The sequence below is a fragment of the Drosophila ananassae genome, chromosome 3R (assembly GCF_017639315.1).
Source record: "Drosophila ananassae strain 14024-0371.13 chromosome 3R, ASM1763931v2, whole genome shotgun sequence".
Lineage (NCBI taxonomy): Eukaryota > Metazoa > Arthropoda > Insecta > Diptera > Drosophilidae > Drosophila > Drosophila ananassae.
This window is the reverse complement of record NC_057930.1, coordinates 6,690,359-6,715,794: the sequence shown is the minus strand read 5'-3', so window position 1 is coordinate 6,715,794 and position 25,436 is coordinate 6,690,359. Positions and strand designations below refer to the sequence as shown.

At 38.2% G+C, this 25,436-nt stretch overlaps 5 protein-coding genes across 6 annotated transcripts; 4 read left to right on the top strand and 1 right to left on the bottom strand.

Annotated features, from left to right (window-relative positions):
* Nucleotides 1–1,482: 1,482 nt before the first annotated feature.
* Nucleotides 1,483–5,771, bottom strand: LOC6496713. Its single transcript, XM_014903775.3, has 2 exons — nucleotides 5,468–5,771; nucleotides 1,483–5,405 (listed from the first exon to the last, which is right to left on the bottom strand). Exons 1-2 carry the CDS (start codon nucleotides 5,637–5,639, stop codon nucleotides 1,786–1,788), a joined length of 3,792 nt encoding a protein of 1,263 aa, XP_014759261.1. The 5' UTR covers nucleotides 5,640–5,771; the 3' UTR covers nucleotides 1,483–1,785.
* Nucleotides 5,772–9,227: 3,456 nt separating this feature from the next.
* On the top strand, nucleotides 9,228–10,907 carry LOC6496715 (odorant receptor 23a). The gene is made up of 2 exons (XM_001967284.4): nucleotides 9,228–10,319; nucleotides 10,372–10,907. The coding sequence occupies exons 1-2, from the start codon at nucleotides 9,613–9,615 to the stop codon at nucleotides 10,793–10,795; spliced, it is 1,131 nt and encodes a 376-aa protein (XP_001967320.2). The 5' UTR covers nucleotides 9,228–9,612; the 3' UTR covers nucleotides 10,796–10,907.
* A 2,314-nt stretch (nucleotides 10,908–13,221) lies between these two features.
* On the top strand, nucleotides 13,222–14,915 carry LOC116655435 (odorant receptor 23a-like). The gene is made up of 2 exons (XM_032453335.2): nucleotides 13,222–14,314; nucleotides 14,367–14,915. The coding sequence occupies exons 1-2, from the start codon at nucleotides 13,608–13,610 to the stop codon at nucleotides 14,788–14,790; spliced, it is 1,131 nt and encodes a 376-aa protein (XP_032309226.1). The 5' UTR covers nucleotides 13,222–13,607; the 3' UTR covers nucleotides 14,791–14,915.
* A 2,252-nt stretch (nucleotides 14,916–17,167) lies between these two features.
* LOC123257342 (piggyBac transposable element-derived protein 4-like) lies at nucleotides 17,168–19,973 on the top strand. The gene is made up of 2 exons (XM_044716095.1): nucleotides 17,168–18,113; nucleotides 18,173–19,973. The coding sequence occupies exons 1-2, from the start codon at nucleotides 17,789–17,791 to the stop codon at nucleotides 19,876–19,878; spliced, it is 2,031 nt and encodes a 676-aa protein (XP_044572030.1). The 5' UTR covers nucleotides 17,168–17,788; the 3' UTR covers nucleotides 19,879–19,973.
* Nucleotides 19,974–21,610: 1,637 nt separating this feature from the next.
* On the top strand, nucleotides 21,611–22,793 carry LOC6496716 (probable proteasome subunit beta type-2). 2 transcript variants are annotated; one of them, XM_001967285.4, is made up of 2 exons: nucleotides 21,611–21,840; nucleotides 22,234–22,793. In XM_001967285.4, exons 1-2 carry the CDS (start codon nucleotides 21,744–21,746, stop codon nucleotides 22,767–22,769), a joined length of 633 nt encoding a protein of 210 aa, XP_001967321.1. In that variant the 5' UTR covers nucleotides 21,611–21,743; the 3' UTR covers nucleotides 22,770–22,793. The 2 variants fall into 2 exon arrangements, with proteins under 2 accessions (XP_001967321.1, XP_014759263.1); XM_014903777.2 differs by having other exon boundaries at nucleotides 21,711–21,850.
* The last annotated feature ends 2,643 nt before the right edge of the window (nucleotides 22,794–25,436 follow it).

The following is a 25,436-nucleotide window of genomic DNA, read 5'->3' as shown; positions in this document are numbered from 1 at the left end:
CCGTCTTTCTGTCGGTTTCTACGAAAACTAGTCTCGCAATTTTAAAGCTATCGAGTTGAAACTTTGCACACATCCTTCTTTTCCTTGCAGGTAGTATATAAGTCGGAACGGCCGGGATCGATCGACTATATCCTATAGCTTTGGTGTTTTTAAGTTAGAGAGTTGAGACTTTCCACACATGTTATATTTGACCAAAATACATTATATGCAAAATTTCCTATAGCTGTCATAGAAAGATCGGAATTGGCATAACTTTGATGTTTTTTAAGTTAGAAAGACTTGGGACTTGGTACGGATTCTGTTTTGGACAAAATAATTTAATTTGCCAAATTTCATAAGGATCGGCCGAATATATCATATAGTTGCCATATAATTGAACGATCGAAATTGGCATAACTTTGCTGTTTTTTAAGTAAGAAAGATGGGACTTGGTACAGATTCCATTTTGGGCAAAATAATCTTATTTGATAAATTTCATAGGGATCGGCCAACTATATCCCATAGCCGCCATATAACTGAGCGATCAAAAATGGCACAACTGCAAGGGTATATCAACTTCGGCTCCGCCCGAAGTTAGCTTTCCTTTCTTGTTTTTTTTTTTTTAAATTTATTATATAGTAAAAGTCTCATAAGGATAGGCCTCTCATCTGTTTGAGACAATTTGGTTTCCCACAACTACGAATCAATTTTGGATTTTAAATACATTTTTGGGAAAATTTTTAATTAAAAAATTTAAACTAACCAAATTCCAAAACCGTTTTAAATTAAAAATACGTAGAACTTCAAAACCACTGAAGCTATCGAAAAATTATTTACGTCTTTGGAAAGGTTTTTAATTATTCCACCTTCTTAAATGTCAAAATCTGGAGTTAAAATATGGAGTTAAAAAAAAGAGTTTTGGTGTTTATCCTTACAATTAAAGTATTGCTAACTGTGTGAATCGCCTGTACATTCTATTATTATATTCTATATATTATGCGTTCTGTTTTAAATAATTGAAGCTCAATATATACAAAAAAACAACTGATATCATATAAAAAAACCTCTTGACGAGGTAAAGTACCGGTGACGAACCTGCATGCGAAACCCAAAATATCTGATATCAATTTTAGTGACGAAAATATGCTATATAGGTGTACAAAATTGCATATAAGAATATTCTTGTTCGGCACGTGCAAGAAAAACAAAAAAAAATCAGTCACGTACCGAACAAGAATATTTTTATATGCAATTTTGTACACCTATATAGCATATTTTCGTCACTAAAATTGATATCAGATATTTTGGGTTTCGCATGCAGGTTCGTCACCGGTACTTTACCACGTCAAGAGGTTTTTTTATATGATTAAAGATTTGCCAAAAAAATTTTTCCTTTTACTTCATCTTGTGAAGAACATTCTGTGATGAAAAAAAAACAATTTTTGCAACTTTGTTACCGCATTACATCTATTGGAGTTTTCCCCCAATAAAATATTATGTAAGTAAAACGCTTTGAAGCTCAAATTCATTTTAATTTGCGACCCACGCCTTTTTCAATTTTAAAGCATCTTATAATAAAAATAAACCAAAACTTCTCAAGAAATACCATCTAATTTTTTTATGAAAGTGTTTTTTAATAAAACCATGTCTTATGGCGGCTTCTGTTTGGGATATTTTTGTCAGTCAATTTTCGCATCAGAACCTGAACATATGCTGAAGACTAGTGTCCAACCCACGGGCTAGTTTAAATCTAAGGATTTTAGTTATTATATGAGATAAGATATTACTAAAATCTGGTGCGTACTCTCAAAAACGAGCCTGTGGGTTGGAGCATGGTGCCCAGCATACCACAGGTTCCGCGCCACAAAAGGTAGTTTGAGTCAGATTTCCATTGGGCTGGCGCATGGATTCGGGGACGCAGGGTAAAAGCATGAGGGGTGTAGGGCGGAAGCAGGGTCTTTGAGCCTCGAGAGTCTGATCCTGCCTGAAACTTAGCAAAAGCTCTCGTTTCAGTTCCTCCACAAAACTTCGCGGGTATTTGGATTTTTGTTTCCAGTCGTCTGCCAGGTTGGGGTAACACAAGTCGCCCCGCGTTGTTGCGGCCTTACCCCGAGAAGACAAAATTGTATTACTGCTGGTATTCGAGCCATTGCATTTTATTCGAGGGGAACAATCATCATGCATGCAAGCAAGTTGCAGATTTTCTGGATGAGTCTTTTTCCGATTACAAGAGCCAGAGTCTTTACTTATAGTAGACTGGGAGCAACGGGAACCGGTCTCTGGTGAGCAAGGCGGCAATGAGCAAATTTTTGTTACGGGTGCTGATGAGCATCTTCTTGGTTTTTGTCCTGAACGGACTTTTGATCTTTGACATCCTCCAAAATTGGCATTGTGACTTTTGGATCGGCGACAGCAATAAGGCTTTATATTCCGTATATCTCCGGAACAGAGACTACTGATTCCGGAGCAGTCATCCACAGAGCTAATTTTTGGAAGACAATAATTCGAAGTTTTTGTATTAAGGCAAACTCTTTTTTTAGGAATATCTTTTCCGCAGTTTTGGCTAACCCCCTTCAAACTGGACTTTCTGTTCAAATTGGACTGCGGTCTAGGACACACACTCGGTCTGGATCGCTTAGAGCAACATTGGCTATTCAGCTTAATGTGGCATTTCTGACTATTCGAATTACTACTAGTTTTACTTCGGAGACGTCGACAGCTGTTGGATGAGCCCGATGACCTTCGACCAGGCGACGTTCGACCAGGAGGCCTTGAACACGACTCAATAGTTTTCCTCTTACAGGGAACTTGGCCGTTTTCAGCCATGAACGAACAATTTTGGGAACTGTTGGATCTAGAAGAGCAACTAGTTGTGGAGAATCGCACACTTCTAAAGGCATCGCTGTCACTCTCTTTTCGAGTCAAGGAGACGTTCGAAACACTCATTTTAACATCCTCGTTGGATAGGCGGGAGCCTCGAATTACTTTGGAGGAAACAATTCTAGGATTTCCGGTCAAACTCAAGTCTTCAGCGCGAATGGTTAGGCACACGTTAATTTGACTGGGACTGGATTCGTTCTCATTCTTCCTGTCTTCACTATACAAACTGCAATTTCCACTGGAAACCCGTGGGGAAACCACTTTGTCTATTTTAGGTTTAATATATTCAGTTCTCCAAGAGGCCAGTCCATGGTCATATTGCTCACTTTCCGGTCTGCTCCTGCGGCACCGATGATTTGAACTCACAAAATTGTACATGGAGTACTGCTGGTATTTATCCTCGTTTTCCCGATCCTTTTTCCAGTTCCTATAAACGGTGGGATACCTGGATTCTCTTGCCTTTTTACAAAAATACTGATGGGATCCATTTTCGTCGTGTTTACACGGATCATTTTCTTCTATGAAACACTCGTTACTGTTTCTCGAAAAATCCTCATTTCGAGGTGAACTACCGGCTTTTCCTTTTAAGATATTCGGACCGCTCGACATATTCCTTTCTTGCTTGCGGGACACTGTGGTACTTCGTCCTAATAAATTGCAAACACTAAGCTTCGAACCATTTAAATGACCTTGTAATGACTTGCAGGAAGACTTCATGACCTTAGATTTTCTTTTAAAATTGGTCGATCTCTTTAAACAAAGTTTTGATCTCTTCAAAAAACCAGAAATTTTCTGCTTAATAGTTTTGCGACACCGACGAGTTTTCACATCGAACAAAGATGGGTGGGGCTTGAAAACATTTTCTATTTTTCGGTGGCACTTCACCTCCGTAGGTTCCTTGTTAAGTTCAAAGGCAGAACATTTTTTTCTATGGCTGTTTACCTCTGAAAGTTCTTTGTTAAGTTCGCAGGCAGAAACCGAATCTTGTGCAATAGTATCACACCCCGAGCCGCGTCTTTTATTCCAGTTTTTAGGAGGCGTTGAGTGTCCACGATCCTTTTTTTTATAGGGTATCTCGATAGTAAAAAATATGGATGACGGCGTCCTTGTTTTTTCTAAAAACCTATGTGGTATGTCGTTACCGATATTCGAATCAGCAAAATATCCAAACTTTTTTTGATTAGGTGTTGACTTGTGATGCTTCCGCTTCTCAAGGCGGTTGCATTCTCTGGGATGCACGTACTGATTGGGATGACCCCAGGAATCTGTTCCTGAAAGTTTTTGGGATCGAGGTATTTCCTCAAGCTCTGGATGCCTTGAGCGATTGCGAAAATATTCCCGCGGATGTTTCTTGGAAGAGTCATTTTTATATTTCCTTCGTGATTTTCTATCTGGCCAGTATTTTCTTTCAGCATGACTATTGGTAATATCTGGCCTGAATATCTCGATTGGCTCACTGCAATGGTATTTTTTGGGTGAAGAAAGACGAGAAATTTCTTTTGACACATTATCATATCTTCTGAAGGCATCTTCATCGTGCCGATAATTCTTGTCTGGTACTTCTCTGTCTATCCGATAACTATGAATTTCATTATTACGGTATCTTTTGGATTCTGAATTTTTGCCACTATAGTTTTTTTCAGGCTTGTGGTATCGTTCAGACTCCTCTCTCTGTCCACTATATGAAGCTGATGGATTTCTATATCTTCTACATTGTTTAGGTTGTGGAATGGGTAATGGGAGAGAAGGACGTCGTTCTTCGTAGTACTCGTAATCTGGGCGATATTTGTATTGATCGGATGCTTCGTGGCCTTCTTCAACATATCTATCATTGAAGTATTCATCGACATTATAATACCGGTCATATAACTTATCGCTGTTATAATATGGATTATTGAATTCAAAGCCACTGTGATGATTAAAGTTGCTGTTGGTATAATTTGATTGATATTCCGGTGGTGGTGATCCAGAAATTTCTCTTTGTTTGTTTCTCCTACGAGGATTTTCTGAGCCGCGGGGCAAGGGTGTTCCATAGTCTCGTCTATAATCTATTTCGGGAGGGTCGTCTGGGTAAGAAAAGACATTTCCAAGTGGTGCTTCGGCTTGTGAGGACTCTTCTAAATTTGTATAGTATTCAGAATTTCTGTAATTTCCATGATGGGAAATAGAGGCACGCAAGGCCAATGGATTACCGGTTTCAGTTACTTGCGTCCGATAAAGCCCCGGAGAAAACATGTTGCTGGCCATATTCCCAACTTCGTCTGGGTCGATGGCTTTGTTATAATCACGAGTAGGCCGTTGGAAACTTGTATTTTCCAAATGATAGATCCTTTTGGGTTTATTCGAATGATAGTGAAAGTGTCGGCGACTCTCCGTATAGGCGGAATTATCCCTTTTTCCTCCCGAAACCCGTTTTCCATATTGCCTCAAATTACATCCAGACGCTTCAAAACTATTTTGACTCTGAGCAAAGAATTTGTTTTGCTGGCAAAACGACATTGTACTTTCCCCAATCCGATTGTTTGTCCCGCCACCGGGATTACGTCCTGGCAAGGGAAATACGTTAGTCTAAAGACTTGGAAACCGCATAAGCTGTTAATCAACTCACGCTTTTCATTCCCATCGAAGGTCCTTGAAGCGGTAATCTCGTTTTGATGGTCGTTGCTCAGCCCCCCCGTCGATATACCGACATTGAAAAACATCAATGTCCGCTCCAAATCGTCCTCTTCCTGGGTGCTCCCAAATCGGATTACGCTCTGGTTCGTCACTACAAATGACATTTTCACCAGCCCCGAGCTACCACCCTACAGTTGCCGCCAATTTAACTAGAAACTCACTTTCATATCGACTGTGTGCTTATGTCAGTTGCAAAGCTATTTCATTTGATTCTCTTTCCAAATGTTGAAATCGGTTTTGAAATCAATGTGATTCTGGCCGGCATACATCACAGCAGTAGCGTAGATAGGGGGGGGATCAGGGGGATCAATCCCCCCCCTTGGGTCTGAGAATTATAAGATGATATAATCTTAAAATTGAAAAAGAAACACATTTTTACGCGATGACTGTGCAGTACAGCATTATTATTATTATTATCGCAGAGTAAAATAAAACTTACAAAAAAACAGGATATTATTCGGAGTCATATCTCCCCCCATATCAAAAAGCTATCTACGCCACTGCATCACAGACATTTATGTGTCGCTAGATGCCAGTTTTAATATCGGAAATATTAAAGAAAACTTATTAAAAAGAAAAAAATTTTAAAGAAGAAGAACGAACGTCTACTTATCTCGACAAAGTTCTTTCGAGAAGAAATCATAAATAACATAATAAAACATAAATTTACACAATGCAAGTAAAGTGCGTATACCATAGCACAAGCACCGCATACCCTAGTATCCATGTATGCCGATCGAAATTACTGCATAATAAAGAAATGAATTGATTATCGTTGAAAATCTTCCTCTTTATAAATAATATAAAAACACCTCTTGACGAGGTAAAATACCGGTGATGAACCTGCATGCAAGCCCAGAATATCTTATATCAATTTTGGTAACGAAAAAATAAAATTTATTCTTACCTGGCACGTGCCTTACATTTTATACCCTTGCAGAGGGTATTATAATTTTGGTCAAAAGTGTGCAACGCAGTGAAGAAGACATCTCCGACTCTATAAAGTATATGTATATATTCTTGATCAGGATCACCTCCTGAGTCGATATGAGCATGTCCGTCTGTCTGTCTGTCGGTTTCTACGCAAACTAGTCTCTCAGTTTTAGAGCTATCGAGTTGAAACTTTGCACACATCCTTCTTTTCTTTGCAGGCAGTATATAAGTCGGAACGGCCGGGATCGGTCGACTATATCCTATAGCTGCCATATAACTGATTAATCGGAAATGCCATAACTTTGGTGTTTTTTAAGTTAGAGGATTGGGACTTTCCACACATGTTATATTTGACCAAAATATCTTATGTACAAAATTTCATAACTATAATTATGAAATATTATAGTTTCTATATATAGCTACTATTATAGGCCGATTATATCCTATAGCTGTCATAGAACGATCGAAATGGGCATAACTTTGGTGTTTTTTAAGTTAGAACAAGAAAGGAAAGCTAACTTCGGGCGGAGCCGAAGTTGATATACCCTTGCAGTTGAGTCGCAGTCCGCTAGGTGGCGCCACGCATCTTATATTATTAGATATATAGCGGATCGTATATAGTCTGCCGATCCTTATGAAATTTGGCATATCGAATTATTTTGCCAAAAGAGGAATCCATTGAAACTCCCATGCTTCTAACTTGAAAAACAACCAAGTTATAGCATTTCCGATGAATCAGTTATATGGCGGCTATTGGATATAGTTGGCCGATCCATATGAAATTTGTCAAATAAGATTATTTTGCCCAAAATGGAATTCGTACCAAGTCCCATCTTAAAAAACATCAAATCTATGCCAATTCCGATCGATCTATGACAGCTATAGGATATAGTCGGTCGATCCTTATGAAATTTTGTAGACAAGATATTTTGGCCAAATATAACATGTGTGGAAAGTCTCAACCCTCCAAGTAAAAAACACCAATGTTATGGCATTTCTGATCAATCAGTTATATGGCAGCTATAGGATATAGTCGACCGATCCCGGCCGTTCCGACTTATATACCACCTAAGAGAAAAAAGGATGTGTGCAAAGTTTCAACTCGATAGCTCCAAAACTGAGAGACTAGTTTGCGTAGAAACCGACAGACAGACAGACGGACAGACAGACAGACATATCCTGATCAAGAATATATATACTTTATAGGGTCGGAGATGTCTCCTTCCCTGCGTTGCTCACTTTTCACCAAAATTATAATACCCTCTGCAATTTTGACCAAAATTATAATACCCTCTGTATAATATTTTTAGTGTGTAATTTTGTATACATACATATATGTAGCATATTTTCGTCACCAAAATTAATATCAGATATTTTCACTTAGAGTCACATAGATGACCGCATTACAATGTGAAAATATACAGTTCCTTATTCCAATGTATTCTTCTCTGACTAACTGTTGTTGTTAAAAGCATCCCTTCATTCAGCCAATAGAATACGAATAAGTATTAGTAATAGCCGCGCAGTATTCACAACTACAGGGTCAACATACATATATGCGTGATCGTCTTATTAATGCCGCGTCGGTGGCATTACGCGTTCGCCGACTTACAAATATATTCGTATGTCTAGCTCCTGCCATTTTTCCATCATACATATCGAGGAATAGAATCCCGTTCCGCAAGTGCCCTGTGGCCAGACTGTGATGACCCTGAGACAAATTTTATATCACAAAGAAGTATGTACCATTAACTTGCGCTTCCTTCTTTGTTTGCAGCCCCTCCATTTAATTGCAGCATTAATGCCTGAAATAGCAACAACAAAGGACGTGGGAGTGGAAACGGTCTGCATTACTGTAAGGGTGCTAGAAAATATGTTTTTAATTGCGGAAATATTTCCATTTCACAAATAGATGTGATAATTATTCAGAATGGCGCGAATTTCCATCACATTAAATTTTCAGACAATGGGAGGCGATAGTAAAATGCAGCCAGCGGATAATGAAAATCGTGTTCAAGTGCGGAAACGCTGAAAATTATTTCAATGAAACACAACTAAGTGCTTTTTAAGTGCCCTCGCACCCACGGTGGTGCAATCCAAACGGAAAAGGACGAAAGCGCATTCGGGGCAACGGGGTAGATCCTTGTAATCACTCTACGCAAAAATTGTATTGTGAATGCAAGGAAGACTAAAAATTAGAGCCGAATAGAATAAAAAATGTTTGACTAATCATCAACCATTTGACCACATTTTTCATCAATTTTTTATTTTTTCAAATTTGGTTAGTATTATTAGATTTACTTTTGAACATAAATTTTAAACTTAAATACTAACTATTTATACTACTTTTATAAAAAAAGAGTACTGTAAAAAACAATTAAACCATCTTGTTAAAGAGTTTATTACAAATAATCAATACGTGACACGCCGCTCTCACTTCAAAATCGAAAACTGAAACAAACACTCTTCTAAGAGTCAGGGCTGGAGATTTTGTCGTCTTATTCTCAGATACCATGAGTTTACAGAATGTTGTGCAGAATGATGGCAAGTTGTAGCGACTTTTTAATACTGATCTCATTTCTATCTAATTCAAGAAAACAGCACATCAACGAACCTCGAAGTGGATAATTAAACGAAGTTGGAGTAGGTTTTGTAGGTTTTTTTTATAAAATACCATTTTTTAAGGAAGGAAAAAATTTTATATACGTAAACCTCATTTTATAAGACCTAAAATAAACATTTGTTAATAGCCCTTGGGTTTCCAGGTGTTGTGTTCTGCTGACGAAATTATATTTTTACTTGTACTGTAAGATAATGACTTAATTTGCACATTTATACTCCAGCCGGGATTGGTAGAGTATAAAGAATTAAATGGTATACTTTCTGTAGGTAGACTACTCACATTTAAACAATTTATTCACATTTTAAATTTAATAAAGCCGGACTTTATATTGCTTATTGTACATTTTGTACAAAATATCTGAAGGTCCAAAGAGATAATAAAGGAAGAGTATATAAAATCTTACTCATACTATTTTTCTTGAAATTATTGTTACAATAATTACTATAATTACTCGGAAAGGTGCCATAAAAGTCCTTCCCCATGGTCAACAGGATTCAGTAAAAGTAGAACAGCTAAGAGAAATGGAAATCCTTGGTAAAAGTTATTTCTGCGACCAAAGGCTTGCCTGGCGAGTTCTGGGGGCCCAGGACCTGAGTGAAGGCCATTTCCGGGGATGGGCAATGGCTTTCCATTTTTTGGTGGCTTTAGCTTTCCCGATGCTGGCACTCTCGCTTTTTAGCTACGACTCGACGCTGGAAAACATTACCAATTTTAGCCTGACAATAACATCACTAGCTACCATTGTTAAGTTTGGACTTTACACTCGCAGGCTTAGCAACCTGGCGGAAATGGAAAATATCATCGCCGAAATGGATAAGCGAGTGGCAGGCCTGGAACAAAGAAGCTGTCATCGGTTGATGAAAAAACGACTGCATTTTCTTTCCAGGGGTTTTCTATTAATATCTTGTATTGTAATTGTCAGTTTGCAGATGAGTTTTTTGTTCAAAGACAAGCGCTCCTTGCCGTATCCGTCGTGGTTCCCCTTGGACTGGACGAGTTCCTGGTCTTCGTACATCGTGGCAGTGGCATACCAGCAGCTCGTTGTCTTTGTTCAAGTCTTCCAAAATTATGTGGGCGATTCCTTTCCACCGTTGGCTCTATTCTTGATTGCTCAGCAGTGCCAACTGTTGAACTTACGCATATCTGGAATCGGATTTCAGGGCGAATCATTGCAGGCCAATGAGGCGGAGCTCAGGGAATGCATCAAGGATCAGAAGCAGCTCTATAGGTTTGTTGAAAAATTTAAGCCCGAAAACCGAATTTTCATATTCATTTGGCAGGTTATTGGATCTCTCCCGGAGTGTGATCACCTGGCCCATGTTTGTTCAGTTCATTGTCATTGCTATTAATGTTGGAGTCACTGTTTTCGGTCTGGTGTTTTATGTAGAGACCGTCTATGACCGCATATACTACGTGTCTTTTCTGATTGGCCTTACTCTTGAGACTTATCCACTGTGCTTCTATGGAACCAATATGGAGAACAGTTTCCATGAGCTTCACTACGCAGCCTTTCGTTGCAATTGGGTGGAGCAGAGCCGCAGTTTTCGCAGCACCATGTTGATCCTTTCGGAGCGCACAAAGATGAACCAGCTTCTTCTAGCTGGTGGATTGGTGCCTATTCACTTGAGCACCTTCCAGGCCACCTGCAAGGCAGCCTATTCTTTCTTTACTTTAATGAGCAACACCATGAAGCAAGAAACATAAATTTACACAATGCAAGTAAAGTGCGTATACCATAGCACAAGCACCGCATACCCTAGTATCCATGTATGCCGATCGAAATTACTGCATAATAAAGAAATGAATTGATTATCGTTGAAAATCTTCCTCTTTATAAATAATATAAAAACACCTCTTGACGAGGTAAAATACAGGTGATGAACCTGCATGCAAGCCCAGAATATCTTATATCAATTTTGGTAACGAAAAAATAAAATTTATTCTTACCTGGCACGTGCCTTACATTTTATACCCTTGCAGAGGGTATTATAATTTTGGTCAAAAGTGTGCAACGCAGTGAAGAAGACATCTCCGACTCTATAAAGTATATGTATATATTCTTGATCAGGATCACCTCCTGAGTCGATATGAGCATGTCCGTCTGTCTGTCTGTCGGTTTCTACGCAAACTAGTCTCTCAGTTTTAGAGCTATCGAGTTGAAACTTTGCACACATCCTTCTTTTCTTTGCAGGCAGTATATAAGTCGGAACGGCCGGGATCGGTCGACTATATCCTATAGCTGCCATATAACTGATTAATCGGAAATGCCATAACTTTGGTGTTTTTTAAGTTAGAGGATTGGGACTTTCCACACATGTTATATTTGACCAAAATATCTTATGTACAAAATTTCATAACTATAATTATGAAATATTATAGTTTCTATATATAGCTACTATTATAGGCCGATTATATCCTATAGCTGTCATAGAACGATCGAAATGGGCATAACTTTGGTGTTTTTTAAGTTAGAACAAGAAAGGAAAGCTAACTTCGGGCGGAGCCGAAGTTGATATACCCTTGCAGTTGAGTCGCAGTCCGCTAGGTGGCGCCACGCATCTTATATTATTAGATATATAGCGGATCGTATATAGTCTGCCGGTCCTTATGAAATTTGGCATATCGAATTATTTTGCCAAAAGAGGAATCCATTGAAACTCCCATGCTTCTAACTTGAAAAACAACCAAGTTATAGCATTTCCGATGAATCAGTTATATGACAGCTATAGGATATAGTTGGCCGATGCTTATGAAATTCGACAAATCAAATTTTTTTTCCCAAAATTGAATCTGTACCAAATCCCATCTTTCTAACTTAAAAAACAACAAAGTTATGCCAATTTCGATCGTTCTATGACAGCTATAGGATATAGTCGCCGATCCTTATGAAATTTTGTACACAAGATATTTTGGTCAAATATAACATGTGTGGAAAGTCTCAACCCTCCAACTTAAAAAACACCAAAGTTATGGCATTTCCGATCAATCAGTTATATGGCAGCTATAGGATATAGTCGACCGATCCCGGCCGTTCCGACTTATATACTGCCTGCAAAGGAAAGAAGGGTGTGTGCAAAGTTTCAACTCGATAGCTTTAAAACTGAGAGCTAGTCTCGTAGAGTCTCGTAGTCTCGTTTGCGTAGAAACAGACAGACGGACAGACGGACATGCTCATATCGACTCAGGAGGTGATCCTGATCAAGAATATATATACTTTATAGGGTCGGAGATGTCTCCTTCACTGCGTTGCACACTTTTGACCAAAATTATAATACCCTCTGCAAGGGTATAAAGATGGGATTTGGTACAGATTCTATTTTGGGAAAAACAATTTGTCGAATTTCATAAGGATCGGCCGACTATATCCTATAGCTGCCATATAACTGATTGGACTGCAAGGGTATATAAACTTCGGCTCCGCCCGAAGTTAGCTTTCCTTTCTTGTTTTGGTTTTTTTTTGCACGGGCCGAATAAGAATATTACATTTTTTTCATGTGACCCGAATGTCTTGTTGGGACTCATATTCAAGAGAATTAGGATTATTGATTAGTAAATTTAATCATGATAGCTTTGAATTTATTGAAAATTTTAAATTTCTTTTTATTTTTCTCAAATTTGTCCAAAACTTAATAACTTTTCAAAAACTTTTTGGTACGTTTGAATATAACATTTTTTATTTAAAAACTAATGTTAAATAATATTTCAATTTGGCTTTCGGTTTTAGTTATTCAAATAAAGTAAAAGTTGAAAGAATTTACTCCATATTTTCAAGTTTATTGCACATATACATACATACATGCACAAGCTCAAAAAAAATTGCTCACAAAAAAAATATACACACATTTCACAGGTGGCTGCACAAAATTGGTAGCTCCGCTTATAGGACTATATCTTAAGTAAACAAATTTTCCCATATATAAGTGATTTAGTGCAACATAAATAAGAACAAACAAGAGAATTTAATTTAAAAAAAAATTTCCGAAAACAATTATTTTTCGGTGTATTTTTTTTTTGCTTACTAATAAGACATTTGGTCTCAAAGAAGTGAAATAGATAGATTTAAAAAAACTTTTAAATGGCTATTAATAGTTTTAAATAGAAGCCGGATAAATACACGCGTTTCAAATGGGTTTCCAGGTGTTGTGTTCTGCTGACGAAATTATATTTTTACTTGTACTGTAAGATAATGACTTAATTTGCACATTTATACTCCAGCCGGGATTGGTAGAGTATAAAGAATTAAATGGTATACTTTCTGTAGGTAGACTACTCACATTTAAACAATTTATTCACATTTTAAATTTAATAAAGCCGGACTTTATATTGCTTATTGTACATTTTGTACAAAATATCTGAAGGTCCAAAGAGATAATAAAGGAAGAGTATATAAAATCTTACTCATACTATTTTTCTTGAAATTATTGTTACAATAATTACTATAATTACTCGGAAAGGTGCCATAAAAGTCCTTCCCCATGGTCAACAGGATTCAGTAAAAGTAGAACAGCTAAGAGAAATGGAAATCCTTGGTAAAAGTTATTTCTGCGACCAAAGGCTTGCCTGGCGAGTTCTGGGGGCCCAGGACCTGAGTGAAGGCCATTTCCGGGGATGGGCAATGGCTTTCCATTTTTTGGTGGCTTTAGCTTTCCCGATGCTGGCACTCTCGCTTTTTAGCTACGACTCGACGCTGGAAAACATTACCAATTTTAGCCTGACAATAACATCACTAGCTACCATTGTTAAGTTTGGACTTTACACTCGCAGGCTTAGCAACCTGGCGGAAATGGAAAATATCATCGCCGAAATGGATAAGCGAGTGGCAGGCCTGGAACAAAGAATCTGTCATCGGTTGATGAAAAAACGACTGCATTTTCTTTCCAGGGGTTTTCTATTAATATCTTGTATTGTAATTGTCAGTTTGCAAATGAGTTTTTTGTTCAAAGACAAGCGCTCCTTGCCGTATCCGTCGTGGTTCCCCTTGGACTGGACGAGTTCCTGGTCTTCGTACATCGTGGCAGTGGCATACCAGCAGCTCGTTGTCTTTGTTCAAGTCTTCCAAAATTATGTGGGCGATTCCTTTCCACCGTTGGCTCTATTCTTGATTGCTCAGCAGTGCCAACTGTTGAACTTACGCATATCTGGAATCGGATTTCAGGGCGAATCATTGCAGGCCAATGAGGCGGAGCTCAGGGAATGCATCAAGGATCAGAAGCAGCTCTATAGGTTTGTTGAAAAATTTAAGCCCGAAAACCGAATTTTCATATTCATTTGGCAGGTTATTGGATCTCTCCCGGAGTGTGATCACCTGGCCCATGTTTGTTCAGTTCATTGTCATTGCTATTAATGTTGGAGTCACTGTTTTCGGTCTGGTGTTTTATGTAGAGACCGTCTATGACCGCATATACTACGTGTCTTTTCTGATTGGCCTTACTCTTGAGACTTATCCACTGTGCTTCTATGGAACCAATATGGAGAACAGTTTCCATGAGCTTCACTACGCAGCCTTTCGTTGCAATTGGGTGGAGCAGAGCCGCAGTTTTCGCAGCACCATGTTGATCCTTTCGGAGCGCACAAAGATGAACCAGCTTCTTCTAGCTGGTGGATTGGTGCCTATTCACTTGAGCACCTTCCAGGCCACCTGCAAGGCAGCCTATTCTTTCTTTACTTTAATGAGCAACACCATGAAGCAAGAAACATAAATTTACACAATGCAAGTAAAGTGCGTATACCATAGCACAAGCACCGCATACCCTAGTATCCATGTATGCCGATCGAAATTACTGCATAATAAAGAAATGAATTGATTATCGTTGAAAATCTTCCTCTTTATAAATAATATAAAAACACCTCTTGACGAGGTAAAATACCGGTGATGAACCTGCATGCAAGCCCAGAATATCTTATATCAATTTTGGTAACGAAAAAATAAAATTTATTCTTACCTGGCACGTGCCTTACATTTTATACCCTTGCAGAGGGTATTATAATTTTGGTCAAAAGTGTGCAACGCAGTGAAGAAGACATCTCCGACTCTATAAAGTATATGTATATATTCTTGATCAGGATCACCTCCTGAGTCGATATGAGCATGTCCGTCTGTCTGTCTGTCGGTTTCTACGCAAACTAGTCTCTCAGTTTTAGAGCTATCGAGTTGAAACTTTGCACACATCCTTCTTTTCTTTGCAGGCAGTATATAAGTCGGAACGGCCGGGATCGGTCGACTATATCCTATAGCTGCCATATAACTGATTAATCGGAAATGCCATAACTTTGGTGTTTTTTAAGTTAGAGGATTGGGACTTTCCACACATGTTATATTTGACCAAAATATCTTATGTACAAAATTTCATAACTATAATTATGAAATATTATAGTTTCTATATATAGCTACTATTATAGGCCGATTATATCCTATAGCTGTCATAGAACGATCGAAATGGGCATAACTTTGGTGTTTTTTAAGTTAGAACAAGAAAGGAAAGCTAACTTCGGGCGGAGCCGAAGTTGATATACCCTTGCAGTTGAGTCGCAGTCCGCTAGGTGGCGCCACGCATCTTATATTATTAGATATATAGCGGATCGTATATAGTCTGCCGATCCTTATGAAATTTGGCATATCGAATTATTTTGCCAAAAGAGGAATCCATTGAAACTCCCATGCTTCTAACTTGAAAAACAACCAAGTTATAGCATTTCCGATGAGTCAGTTATATGACAGCTATAGGATATAGTTGGCCGATGCTTATGAAATTCGACAAATCAAATTTTTTTTCCCAAAATTGAATCTGTACCAAATCCCATCTTTCTAACTTAAAAAACAACAAAGTTATGCCAATTTCGATCGTTCTATGACAGCTATAGGATATAGTCGCCGATCCTTATGAAATTTTGTACACAAGATATTTTGGTCAAATATAACATGTGTGGAAAGTCTCAACCCTCCAACTTAAAAAACACCAAAGTTATGGCATTTCCGATCAATCAGTTATATGGCAGCTATAGGATATAGTCGACCGATCCCGGCCGTTCCGACTTATATACTGCCTGCAAAGGAAAGAAGGGTGTGTGCAAAGTTTCAACTCGATAGCTTTAAAACTGAGAGCTAGTCTCGTAGAGTCTCGTAGTCTCGTTTGCGTAGAAACAGACAGACGGACAGACGGACATGCTCATATCGACTCAGGAGGTGATCCTGATCAAGAATATATATACTTTATAAGGTCGGAGATGTCTCCTTCACTGCGTTGCACACTTTTGACCAAAATTATAATACCCTCTGCAAGGGTATAAAGATGGGATTTGGTACAGATTCTATTTTGGGAAAAACAATTTGTCGAATTTCATAAGGATCGGCCGACTATATCCTATAGCTGCCATATAACTGATTGGACTGCAAGGGTATATAAACTTCGGCTCCGCCCGAAGTTAGCTTTCCTTTCTTGTTTTGGTTTTTTTTTGCACGGGCCGAATAAGAATATTACATTTTTTTCATGTGACCCGAATGTCTTGTTGGGACTCATATTCAAGAGAATTAGGATTATTGATTAGTAAATTTAATCATGATAGCTTTGAATTTATTGAAAATTTTAAATTTCTTTTTATTTTTCTCAAATTTGTCCAAAACTTAATAACTTTTCAAAAACTTTTTGGTACGTTTGAATATAACATTTTTTATTTAAAAACTAATGTTAAATAATATTTCAATTTGGCTTTCGGTTTTAGTTATTCAAATAAAGTAAAAGTTGAAAGAATTTACTCCATATTTTCAAGTTTATTGCACATATACATACATGCACCAGCTCAAAAAAAATTGCTCACAAAAAAAATATACACACATTTCACAGGTGGCTGCACAAAATTGGTAGCTCCGCTTATAGGACTATATCTTAAGTAAACAAATTTTCCCATATATAAGTGATTTAGTGAAACATAAATAAGAACAAACAAGAGAATTTAATTTAAAAAAAAATTTCCGAAAAAAATTATTTTTCGGTGTATTTTTTTTTGCTTACTAATAAGACATTTGGTCTCAAAGAAGTGAAATAGATAGATTTAAAAAAACTTTTAAATGGCTATTAATAGTTTTAAATAGAAGCCGGATAAATACACGCGTTTCAAATGCACCGAACAGGTGTAAGCACTTTTTTTTAATGAACACATTTTTTTTTTTTATTTTTTTAACGTAAACTTAACCCTCTAAGACGTAAGCATGCCTGAAGGCACGTATTACGTTTTTGGCCCTAACAAATAAACTAAAGGCTTTTTAATCGTTTAAATAATTTTTGGCGGTTAATAAAAAGCATATTCAATTATAAGTGTCAGCTGTTAAGATCTCCAAAGCTCTTAACGGGACTTATGTTTAGGAATACACAAAGCATATGTTTTTTCGCGCGTAAAATTTTGTCTGCGGTAGGTTGTGTGTTGCTGTTCAAATATTAGTAAATATATAAAACCTATCCAGCTCATTATTTTTTTTCTTGAAAGGTAAGTTTATTTACTTTTAAAATTAAGTTAAAGATTTGCAAATATATAAAAAGCATGCTTTGTGACAGCGAACGAGCGATACGTGCCTTGAGGCCCGTTTGGGGATCCAAGACAACTTTTGTTGCCAGCTGATAACTTCACAAATGATTGCAATTTATGTGTTTGTTTCTGTTGATGGAGTGATTTTACTAAATAGAATTAGAAATATTATAGAAAATGGCAAACCGGGTTCGGTATAAGCTGTCCGACTTGACAGATGAGCAGTTGCTCAAGATATTTGACTCAGTTCCGTCGGATGTAGAAGTGTCAAGTTCAAGTGACGACGAGGAGGAGGACATTGATATAATGGATGCTCTTAATTCTGCGTTAGAGGATGCTGAAACTATATCATTTATTGAAAGTAATGTTGAAAATGTCCAAAACAATGCACAAAAAGCTGAGACTTCCCAGAGAACTGAAAAAAGACCGCGATCACCATTACCAATCAGTGAAGATTCGGCGTGCGCATCTCCGCCAAATTCGGGTGGATTCAATGGAGCTGGTAAACCAAATTTAATTGCTATGTGTTACTTTTGTGAATAATTAGTTTTTTTTACACAGGTATTGAATCAATAACAAAAGATTCCAGTAAGATTATGTGGCGAGAGAAATGTATGCAGTTACATGTTAACAATGTAGCATTTCGAGGCGACTTTTCGCTTCCAGCAGACATAAAGGAGCTCGAAACTCCTCTAGAGTTCTTTTGCTATTTTTTTAATGCAGAAATCATTAATATGATCGTCGACGAAACCATGCGCGCAGCTTTAAATGATGATATAAACAATAAGTTCAAAATTAACACTGATGAGATGCATCATTACATAGGTATTTTGATGTACATGTCCTTTTATCGCTACCCAAATCTGAAGAGCTACTGGGGACAAAATGCGCTCAGACCTATACAAGCCTGCATGTCCCGAAGCCGATTCGAGTCAATCAAAAAGTACTTGTCGCTACGGGATGAGAGCGAACGGATCAAAAAGGGTGAACCAGGCTACGATCCTTTGTTCCGTACGCGAAAGTTTGCAGACTGTCTCAACAAACGGTTTGACTCGGTGCCTAAGTATGCTCGCCTTTGTGTTGACGAGCAAATGTGCAGCACAAAAATGAAGCACCACTTGCGTCAGTACATGCCAAATAAGCCGCACAAGTGGGGCATTAAACTATTTGTATTATGCGATTCATTTGGATACGCATACCGCTTTGAGATTTACAGCGGTGCAGGTGATAATGTGGTCTTACCTGGTCACCCAGATCTTGGTGCTTCAGCCAACATTGTGGTGCGCTTAACACAAACCGTAGAAAGATTTAAGAATCACATCATTTACTTCGATAATTTTTATACATCTCTGCCTTTGATGGTATATCTAAGAGCGATAGGTATTTATAGCCTTGGCACGGTGCGAGGAAACCGTATCCCCAATTGCAAGCTGCCAAACGATATTGCCATTAACAAATTGCCAAGGGGTTTTTCGACTGAGTACGTTGGGTCCTCATATGGTGTCGATATAACCAATGTACTCTGGAAAGACAGCAAACCTGTTCGCTTTTTGTCCACCTATGTGGGCGTAAAGCCATTTGATAAGACAAACCCTCGTGAAGGAACTGCAAAGGCTTCTCGCTTTGATAGAAAGACTAAGCGACACATCTCAATTGATTGTCCCCAAATTGTGCATGAGTATAATGCTCACATGGGCGGCGTAGATCTCATGGACGGCCTAATGGGACGCTATCATATTAGAGCAAAAACTAGGGATGCCGCTACACGTATTTTTTATCACCTAATTGATATGGCAGCCACCAACGCCTATATTTTATACAGACGTATGCAAACAGAGAACGAATGCAAACAATTACTTGCACTCCCAGACTTTCGCGAAACACTAGCTGCAGGGCTGGTGACATATAAACACAAAAACTTACCGGGTCGCCCAATCAATACCAACAATACATCTTCACCGCGATGGGCATACCAGTCTCCATCCTCTCAGTCAGGACGAACAATGCAGGCAGATCGGGCAAAGCAGTCTCCACTCTCTCATCGACCTCATGAGCTCAAACATGGTCACAAATCAAAACATCCAATATCGGACTTGCGCTTTGATCAGCTAAACCATTTCCCCCATTGGTTGGATCGAAACAGTGGAAAAAGATATTGCAAGCACTGTAAAACTTCACAAACGCAATGCATATGCACGAAATGCAATCTGCATTTATGCTGCACGGCAAATAAAAACTGTTTTGTAGAGTACCATAAGAAAAAATAAAAAAAAATATTCATTACTTGAAAATGTTTTTTTTCCCTCAAAGCCCCAAGCGTGCCTTCAGGCCCGCTTACCTTTCTTCTCACCTTACAGGTGAACCGAAGATTCTACGATATTTTTAAGCACATAATTGAGCTTAGAAGCATTCATTTACTTTAAAAAAAATTATTTGCATAGTTTTTTTCAATTATTTTGGAAAGTAGTCTTAGAGGGTTAATGTATTTTAAAAAGTTGTAGAACAAAAGTTGCTTATACGATAGTAATAAACATCTCCAATTTTTTCAGGATTGGTAAAATAGTGCAAGCAGACAAAAAGAAGGACAAACTGCCTTCATTTGGAAAGATCTGTAAAAATCCAATTTCTTTAATAACTTCAGAACGAAATTTCGGATCAGTTGTGTTACCAATCGATGCGTCGTTATGCGTCTTTTCTTTATATTCTATCTGGGGAAATGTCTTCACCAGCCCAAATTTACTTACCAATACTTTTCGATTAGTATATAATTCATTCAGATGGGATGCATAAAGTAAATGTTAAATTCTTCGGCTTGACTTTTCAAATTTCGCGGAAACTTATTTTCGATTTTTATACCCTTGCAGCGGGTATTATAATTTTGGTCAAAAGTGTGCAACGCAGTGAAGAAGACATCTCCGACCCGATAAAGTATTTATATTCTTGATCAGGATCACCTTCTGAGTCGATATGAGCATGTCCGTCTATCTATCTGTCTGTCTGTTTCGACGCAAACTAGTCTCTCAGTTTTGAAGCTATCGAATTGAAACTTTGCACAAAACCTTGTTTTGTTTGCAGGCAGTATATAAGACTATATACTATAGCTGTCAATCACCTGATTGATCGGAAATGACATAACTTTAGTGTTTTGCATGGATTTTGAATTTTTGAATTTTGACCGAAAGAACCGTCGCATGAGCATCGCTCAAGAGCTGTTGAATGACGTCAACGACGACCCAGATTTACTCAAAAGGGTCATAAGTGGTGACGAATCATGGGTATATGGTTATGATATCGAAACCAAAACCGCAATGGAAGAGCCCAGGTGAGCCAACACCGAAAAAAGCACGCCAAGTTCGATCTAATGTCAAAGTTTTAATAACTGTTTTCTTCGATTACCATGGAGTGGTGCATCAGGAGTTCTTACTATATGGTCGTACGGTCAATAAACAGTTTTATCTGGAAGTTATGCGCCGTATGCGAGAAGCAATACAAAGGAAACGTCCAGAATTGTGGAAAAACAATTCATAGCTTTTGCATCGCGATAATGCCCCTGCTCACTCATCTTTGCTTTTGACGGATTATTTGGCCAAAAACAACACCACAATAATGTCTTAGCCACCTTATTCACCGGATTTGGGCCCATCTTGTTCCCAAAACTAAAGAGACCTATGAAAGGACGAAGATTTGCAACGATTGAAGAGATAAAGACTGCATCGCTGGAAGAGCTCAAGGCTATACCGAAAAGTGCTTTAATGATTGGAAAAACCGTTGGCCTAAGTGTATTATATCTGAGGGGGGATTACTTTGAAGGGAACAACATAAATATTGATAAATAAATTAATAGTTTTTCTTGAAAATATAAAGTCACCTTACTTTTTGAACACACCTCGTATAGAGTCTTCTCGCTCGCGCTAAGGCATGCAGTTCGTCACCTTGTGGACTGCCGTCCACAGTGACCATTCACCAATAAAAGCGTAGCATAAAAATAAAGCTCAAAAATACTAGGTAAGAACACCTTTTAAATAACTGTCAAATACCCAACACTCATCCAATTGAAACATAAATCCACTTCACGAAACAAAAAAAATCTTGGCAATCCTCCGCGGTACTTAATTTAAAATTTTTTGTAATCATGGCAATGGAAACCATTTTGGGAATCAAGGGAATAGACTTTGTGATGCTCGCTTCGGATACAATGCAAGCAAAGTCTCTGATCTTTATGAAGGATGGTAAATATTGGTATTTATTTAAAGCCCATTACATATTATTTCCGAAAACTAAAATATTCTTCAATTTCTTTATTAGCTTTATTATTCTGTATTTATCCATTATTTAATAATTTTTTATGTTGTATATAAAATGTTGACGAAATTATACTATAAAGTAACTACATCCACCGATAAAAGCAAAGATAGTTTTTCTTTCGTTGCATAGTGAATTGTATTATATCTGCGATTCATAGTAACATATTGCATTAATATCCCCCTTACAGATTTTAAGATACGCAGTGACTAAAAAAAGGTTATATATGTATATTAAAACAAAACCAAAATCGAGGAGAATTCTTCAGAACTCCTTTATGATATAGTTATGAACGACTAATAATCCTTTTGAATTTTTAGATCAATCGAAAATTCACCGTCTCTCTGATTTCAACATGATGGCCACAGTTGGCGATGGAGGCGATACCATACAGTTTACGGATTACATATCCAAGAACCTGCATTTGTACAAAATCGCCCACGGATACCATCTCAGTGCCAAAGCTGCAGCGCACTTTACGCGCAAAAATCTGGCGGATTACATACGCACAAACACCCGGTACCATGTGGCGATGCTTCTGGCAGGGTACGATGCCGCCGAGGGCCCCGACCTCCACTACATCGATTCTTTGGGGGCGGCACAGTCCATCAACCACGCCGGCCACGGATGGGGCAGCATGTTTTGTGGCAGCATTCTGCAGCGGTTTTGGCACTCGAAGCTTACCCAAGCGGAAGCCTACTCTATCTTGCGAAAGTGCGTGGTGGAGATCCAGAAACGGCTAATCATTAACCAGCGGAACTTCGATGTCTACGTGGTAGACAAGAAAGGAATGCGCAAGATGGAGGCCATAAATCCAGGATCGCTTAGCCGCGAAGCCGTTAGCCTGAGTTGGTAGAATAAATTATCAAGAGGCTTGTAATTATGCATTTTACTTTAAATATTCGACGGGCCTCGTATGATTATCACAGTAAAGTAGTGTGTTTGGGCAGGATTGGGAGGGCATTTGGTACTTTCCTGGAACATCGCACGGCTCAATGCCACCGTGTATTAGCATCTGTGGCAGGTCCTTGTTCGGCTTGGGTGGCAGCTGTCGGAGTATGTGGATGTCTCTATTTGTTTTTGAGTAGAAAAAATTTTTCTTTGAATTCTAAACCAGCCTATTGCATAAGCTTAATAATAAATAATATATTATTAATTAATTAAAAACATAATGCTTACATAAAAAGTATACATTAAAAAGAGGTTAAGTATGGAATTTTCAATATTAGAAAAAAATATTTTAAAAGTATCAAATAAGATATATTAAGATTACTTATTGGACTTTTTGTATTTTTGAATATCATCTATTTTTTTTAAAGAACTTAATTCAAATTGTATTTGGCGCTTTTAAAAAATATATTTCAAGCTAGGCTTTGCATATCCATGTGCGAATCTAAATCAATCGAATAAAGATCTCGGTTTTATTGCCAGTGCATCCCCTACATTTATGAACTAGAAGCTGCTTCATGAAATGACAGCGCCTGCGAATCGAAAGCTGGAAAACCAACATGTCCCTATTTCCCATTTGAGCGGCAGTCTGTCAGACTGTCCGGATGTCGGTAGTCCTGAAGGATGGAGTCGTCAGCAGAACTCATAAAAATGAGCTCGGAGTGATGGAAAAATGCACTGGCACAAGGATGGGGATTCTTCCAGCTGGCTGGGGGGGCCCGTATCATCCTCTCCTTGAAACACCAGGCGAAGCTGAGGGTTTGTTTGACTGCGTCCAGTGGCAGTTGCCATTGCTAATTGACCGCACGTCACAAAGTATCGCCAATTGAGCTGGTTTTCCAATTGCTGCTATCGCAACCGAGAAGTACCAGTGTCAACCTCTTCAGTTTCACTACCTTGCGACAAAATGAATAAGATTACCCAACAATGGTTATTCCGTTATTATTGAATACGTGATTGTTTCAAAAAATAATTAATTGATTAAAATGTAACCCAGTTTTTTAATTTACTTAACCATTAATCTAAAAAATTTACGAAAATAAGGCAAAAATCAAATAATAAAACTATAAATAGGTACAAATAATATAGTAAAAACTATGTATATTCAAATATTAAGTGTAGCAAAAGGCAACAAATCCCACTTTCGTTTTAATGTTTTGCATATATATTGAATATTTTTTACTTTTAAGGGAAGTAAAAGTTTTGCATTCCAGGAAAATTTTTGGCATAGGAGCGTCCCAAATAAACATGACTTTCCCTGGAAACTTGACCTCTTTCCAACCACCTTCATATGAACATAGGCGAAATATACCTATTCATGGCCATGTAGAGGTAACTTGACATCTCAAAGTTTGAGTCCAAGAAGATAATGTGCTTGTTACCCCCGTTTCTAGCCCCATCCCGACCTTCCCACCCAGCAATTTGTGACGTTTAACGGCGGAACGAGGCAGTGACTTCTTGACAGGACATTAACTTTCTTGCATCCTCGGAGTCGCTCTATCCGACTCTCTCCGAATGTTTCCGTGTGACGACTCTGATGATGATTCATGATGATGATCCTTTCAGTTTTTCTTCCCCTTCTTACAAGTTCTTACAGCCCCGACCAGCCCAAGCAGCCCATTTGCGTTGTCATTTTTCATGGGCCTTGCGGAGGGCAGTGGCTAGGGGGAGTTGTCGCAACTAGATTCCTCTTTCCACAGCCTATTAGTTTTTATTATTTGTTGCAATTAGTTCTTTGGCCCCGTGCCTCATTTCCTCTTATGACACTTTTCTGAACATTTTTCAACGGAATGGACGTCATCTGTTGCCGCCAGCGATACTAAACTGATTGCACTTGAAAAAATGTTAACCACTTTTAAAAAATGTCGTTTTTATAAGTTACAGCCAGAGATGAGGTTGAGGTTTATACTCAATATACCAGATTTTTTCGCATAAAAAAGTTTAATTATTGGTTTTATTATTTATATATTAAGTAATGAATCAGAAAATGATTTTAGCATTATTATAAATTAAATGCACATTTAATAAGAAAAAAATTGTAATTACAAAAAAACAGTACTACGATCCTTGACAAATTGAATTGTTTTCCTCACTGTATCTGCTGTTTTTCTGGACTGCAGTGACAAGAGCCAAACAATTGCTTGCTGGGATCTATGATAAATTATAGCCAAAAGTCAAAGCCATCAATCAGAGGGCCATGTTTCATTTGACGCCCATGGGCCTGGCCCATTTGTTTCGGGCCAAAAACCGCTGGCATATGCAGCGCAGGCTGGAACAGCCAGGACATTCGTCGGGCGAAAAAGGATTAAATATAAGTCGCAGATGCGTAGGCGACTGCCAGGTGTCGGTTGCGGGGCGACAAGCATTTCGATTTAATTTTGTATTTAAATTCAGTCATTAAATATGCAAAGGGTAAACTGCGGAAAGCCTCGTCCTCGGCCAAGCCCATTAAAATTCCTTAAAGACTTTGCTGCAGGCGGCCGGAGCGGGACCGGTCCGGTGACCGGTCATCCTCCTTTTCATTCTCGAGTGCTTATTAAAATTGCAAAGGTCCAGGATTTGCGGACATTATGAT

Excerpts from the sequence above, each read along its gene's own strand:
- LOC116655435 (XM_032453335.2), top strand. The coding sequence starts at position 13,608 with ATGGAAATCCTTGGTAAAAGTTATTTCTGCGACCAAAGGCTTGCCTGG. Across the intron at positions 14,315-14,366 it reads GATCAGAAGCAGCTCTATAG|GTTATTGGATCTCTCCCGGA; the intron begins GTTTGTTGAAAA and ends TTCATTTGGCAG.
- LOC123257342 (XM_044716095.1), top strand. The coding sequence starts at position 17,789 with ATGGCAAACCGGGTTCGGTATAAGCTGTCCGACTTGACAGATGAGCAG. Across the intron at positions 18,114-18,172 it reads GGGTGGATTCAATGGAGCTG|GTATTGAATCAATAACAAAA; the intron begins GTAAACCAAATT and ends TTTTTTACACAG.
- LOC6496713 (XM_014903775.3), bottom strand. The coding sequence starts at position 5,639 with ATGTCATTTGTAGTGACGAACCAGAGCGTAATCCGATTTGGGAGCACC. Across the intron at positions 5,406-5,467 it reads CTTCGATGGGAATGAAAAGC|GACGTAATCCCGGTGGCGGG; the intron begins GTGAGTTGATTA and ends TTCCCTTGCCAG.
- LOC6496716 (XM_001967285.4), top strand. The coding sequence starts at position 21,744 with ATGGCAATGGAAACCATTTTGGGAATCAAGGGAATAGACTTTGTGATG. Across the intron at positions 21,841-22,233 it reads TCTGATCTTTATGAAGGATG|ATCAATCGAAAATTCACCGT; the intron begins GTAAATATTGGT and ends TTGAATTTTTAG.
- LOC6496715 (XM_001967284.4), top strand. The coding sequence starts at position 9,613 with ATGGAAATCCTTGGTAAAAGTTATTTCTGCGACCAAAGGCTTGCCTGG. Across the intron at positions 10,320-10,371 it reads GATCAGAAGCAGCTCTATAG|GTTATTGGATCTCTCCCGGA; the intron begins GTTTGTTGAAAA and ends TTCATTTGGCAG.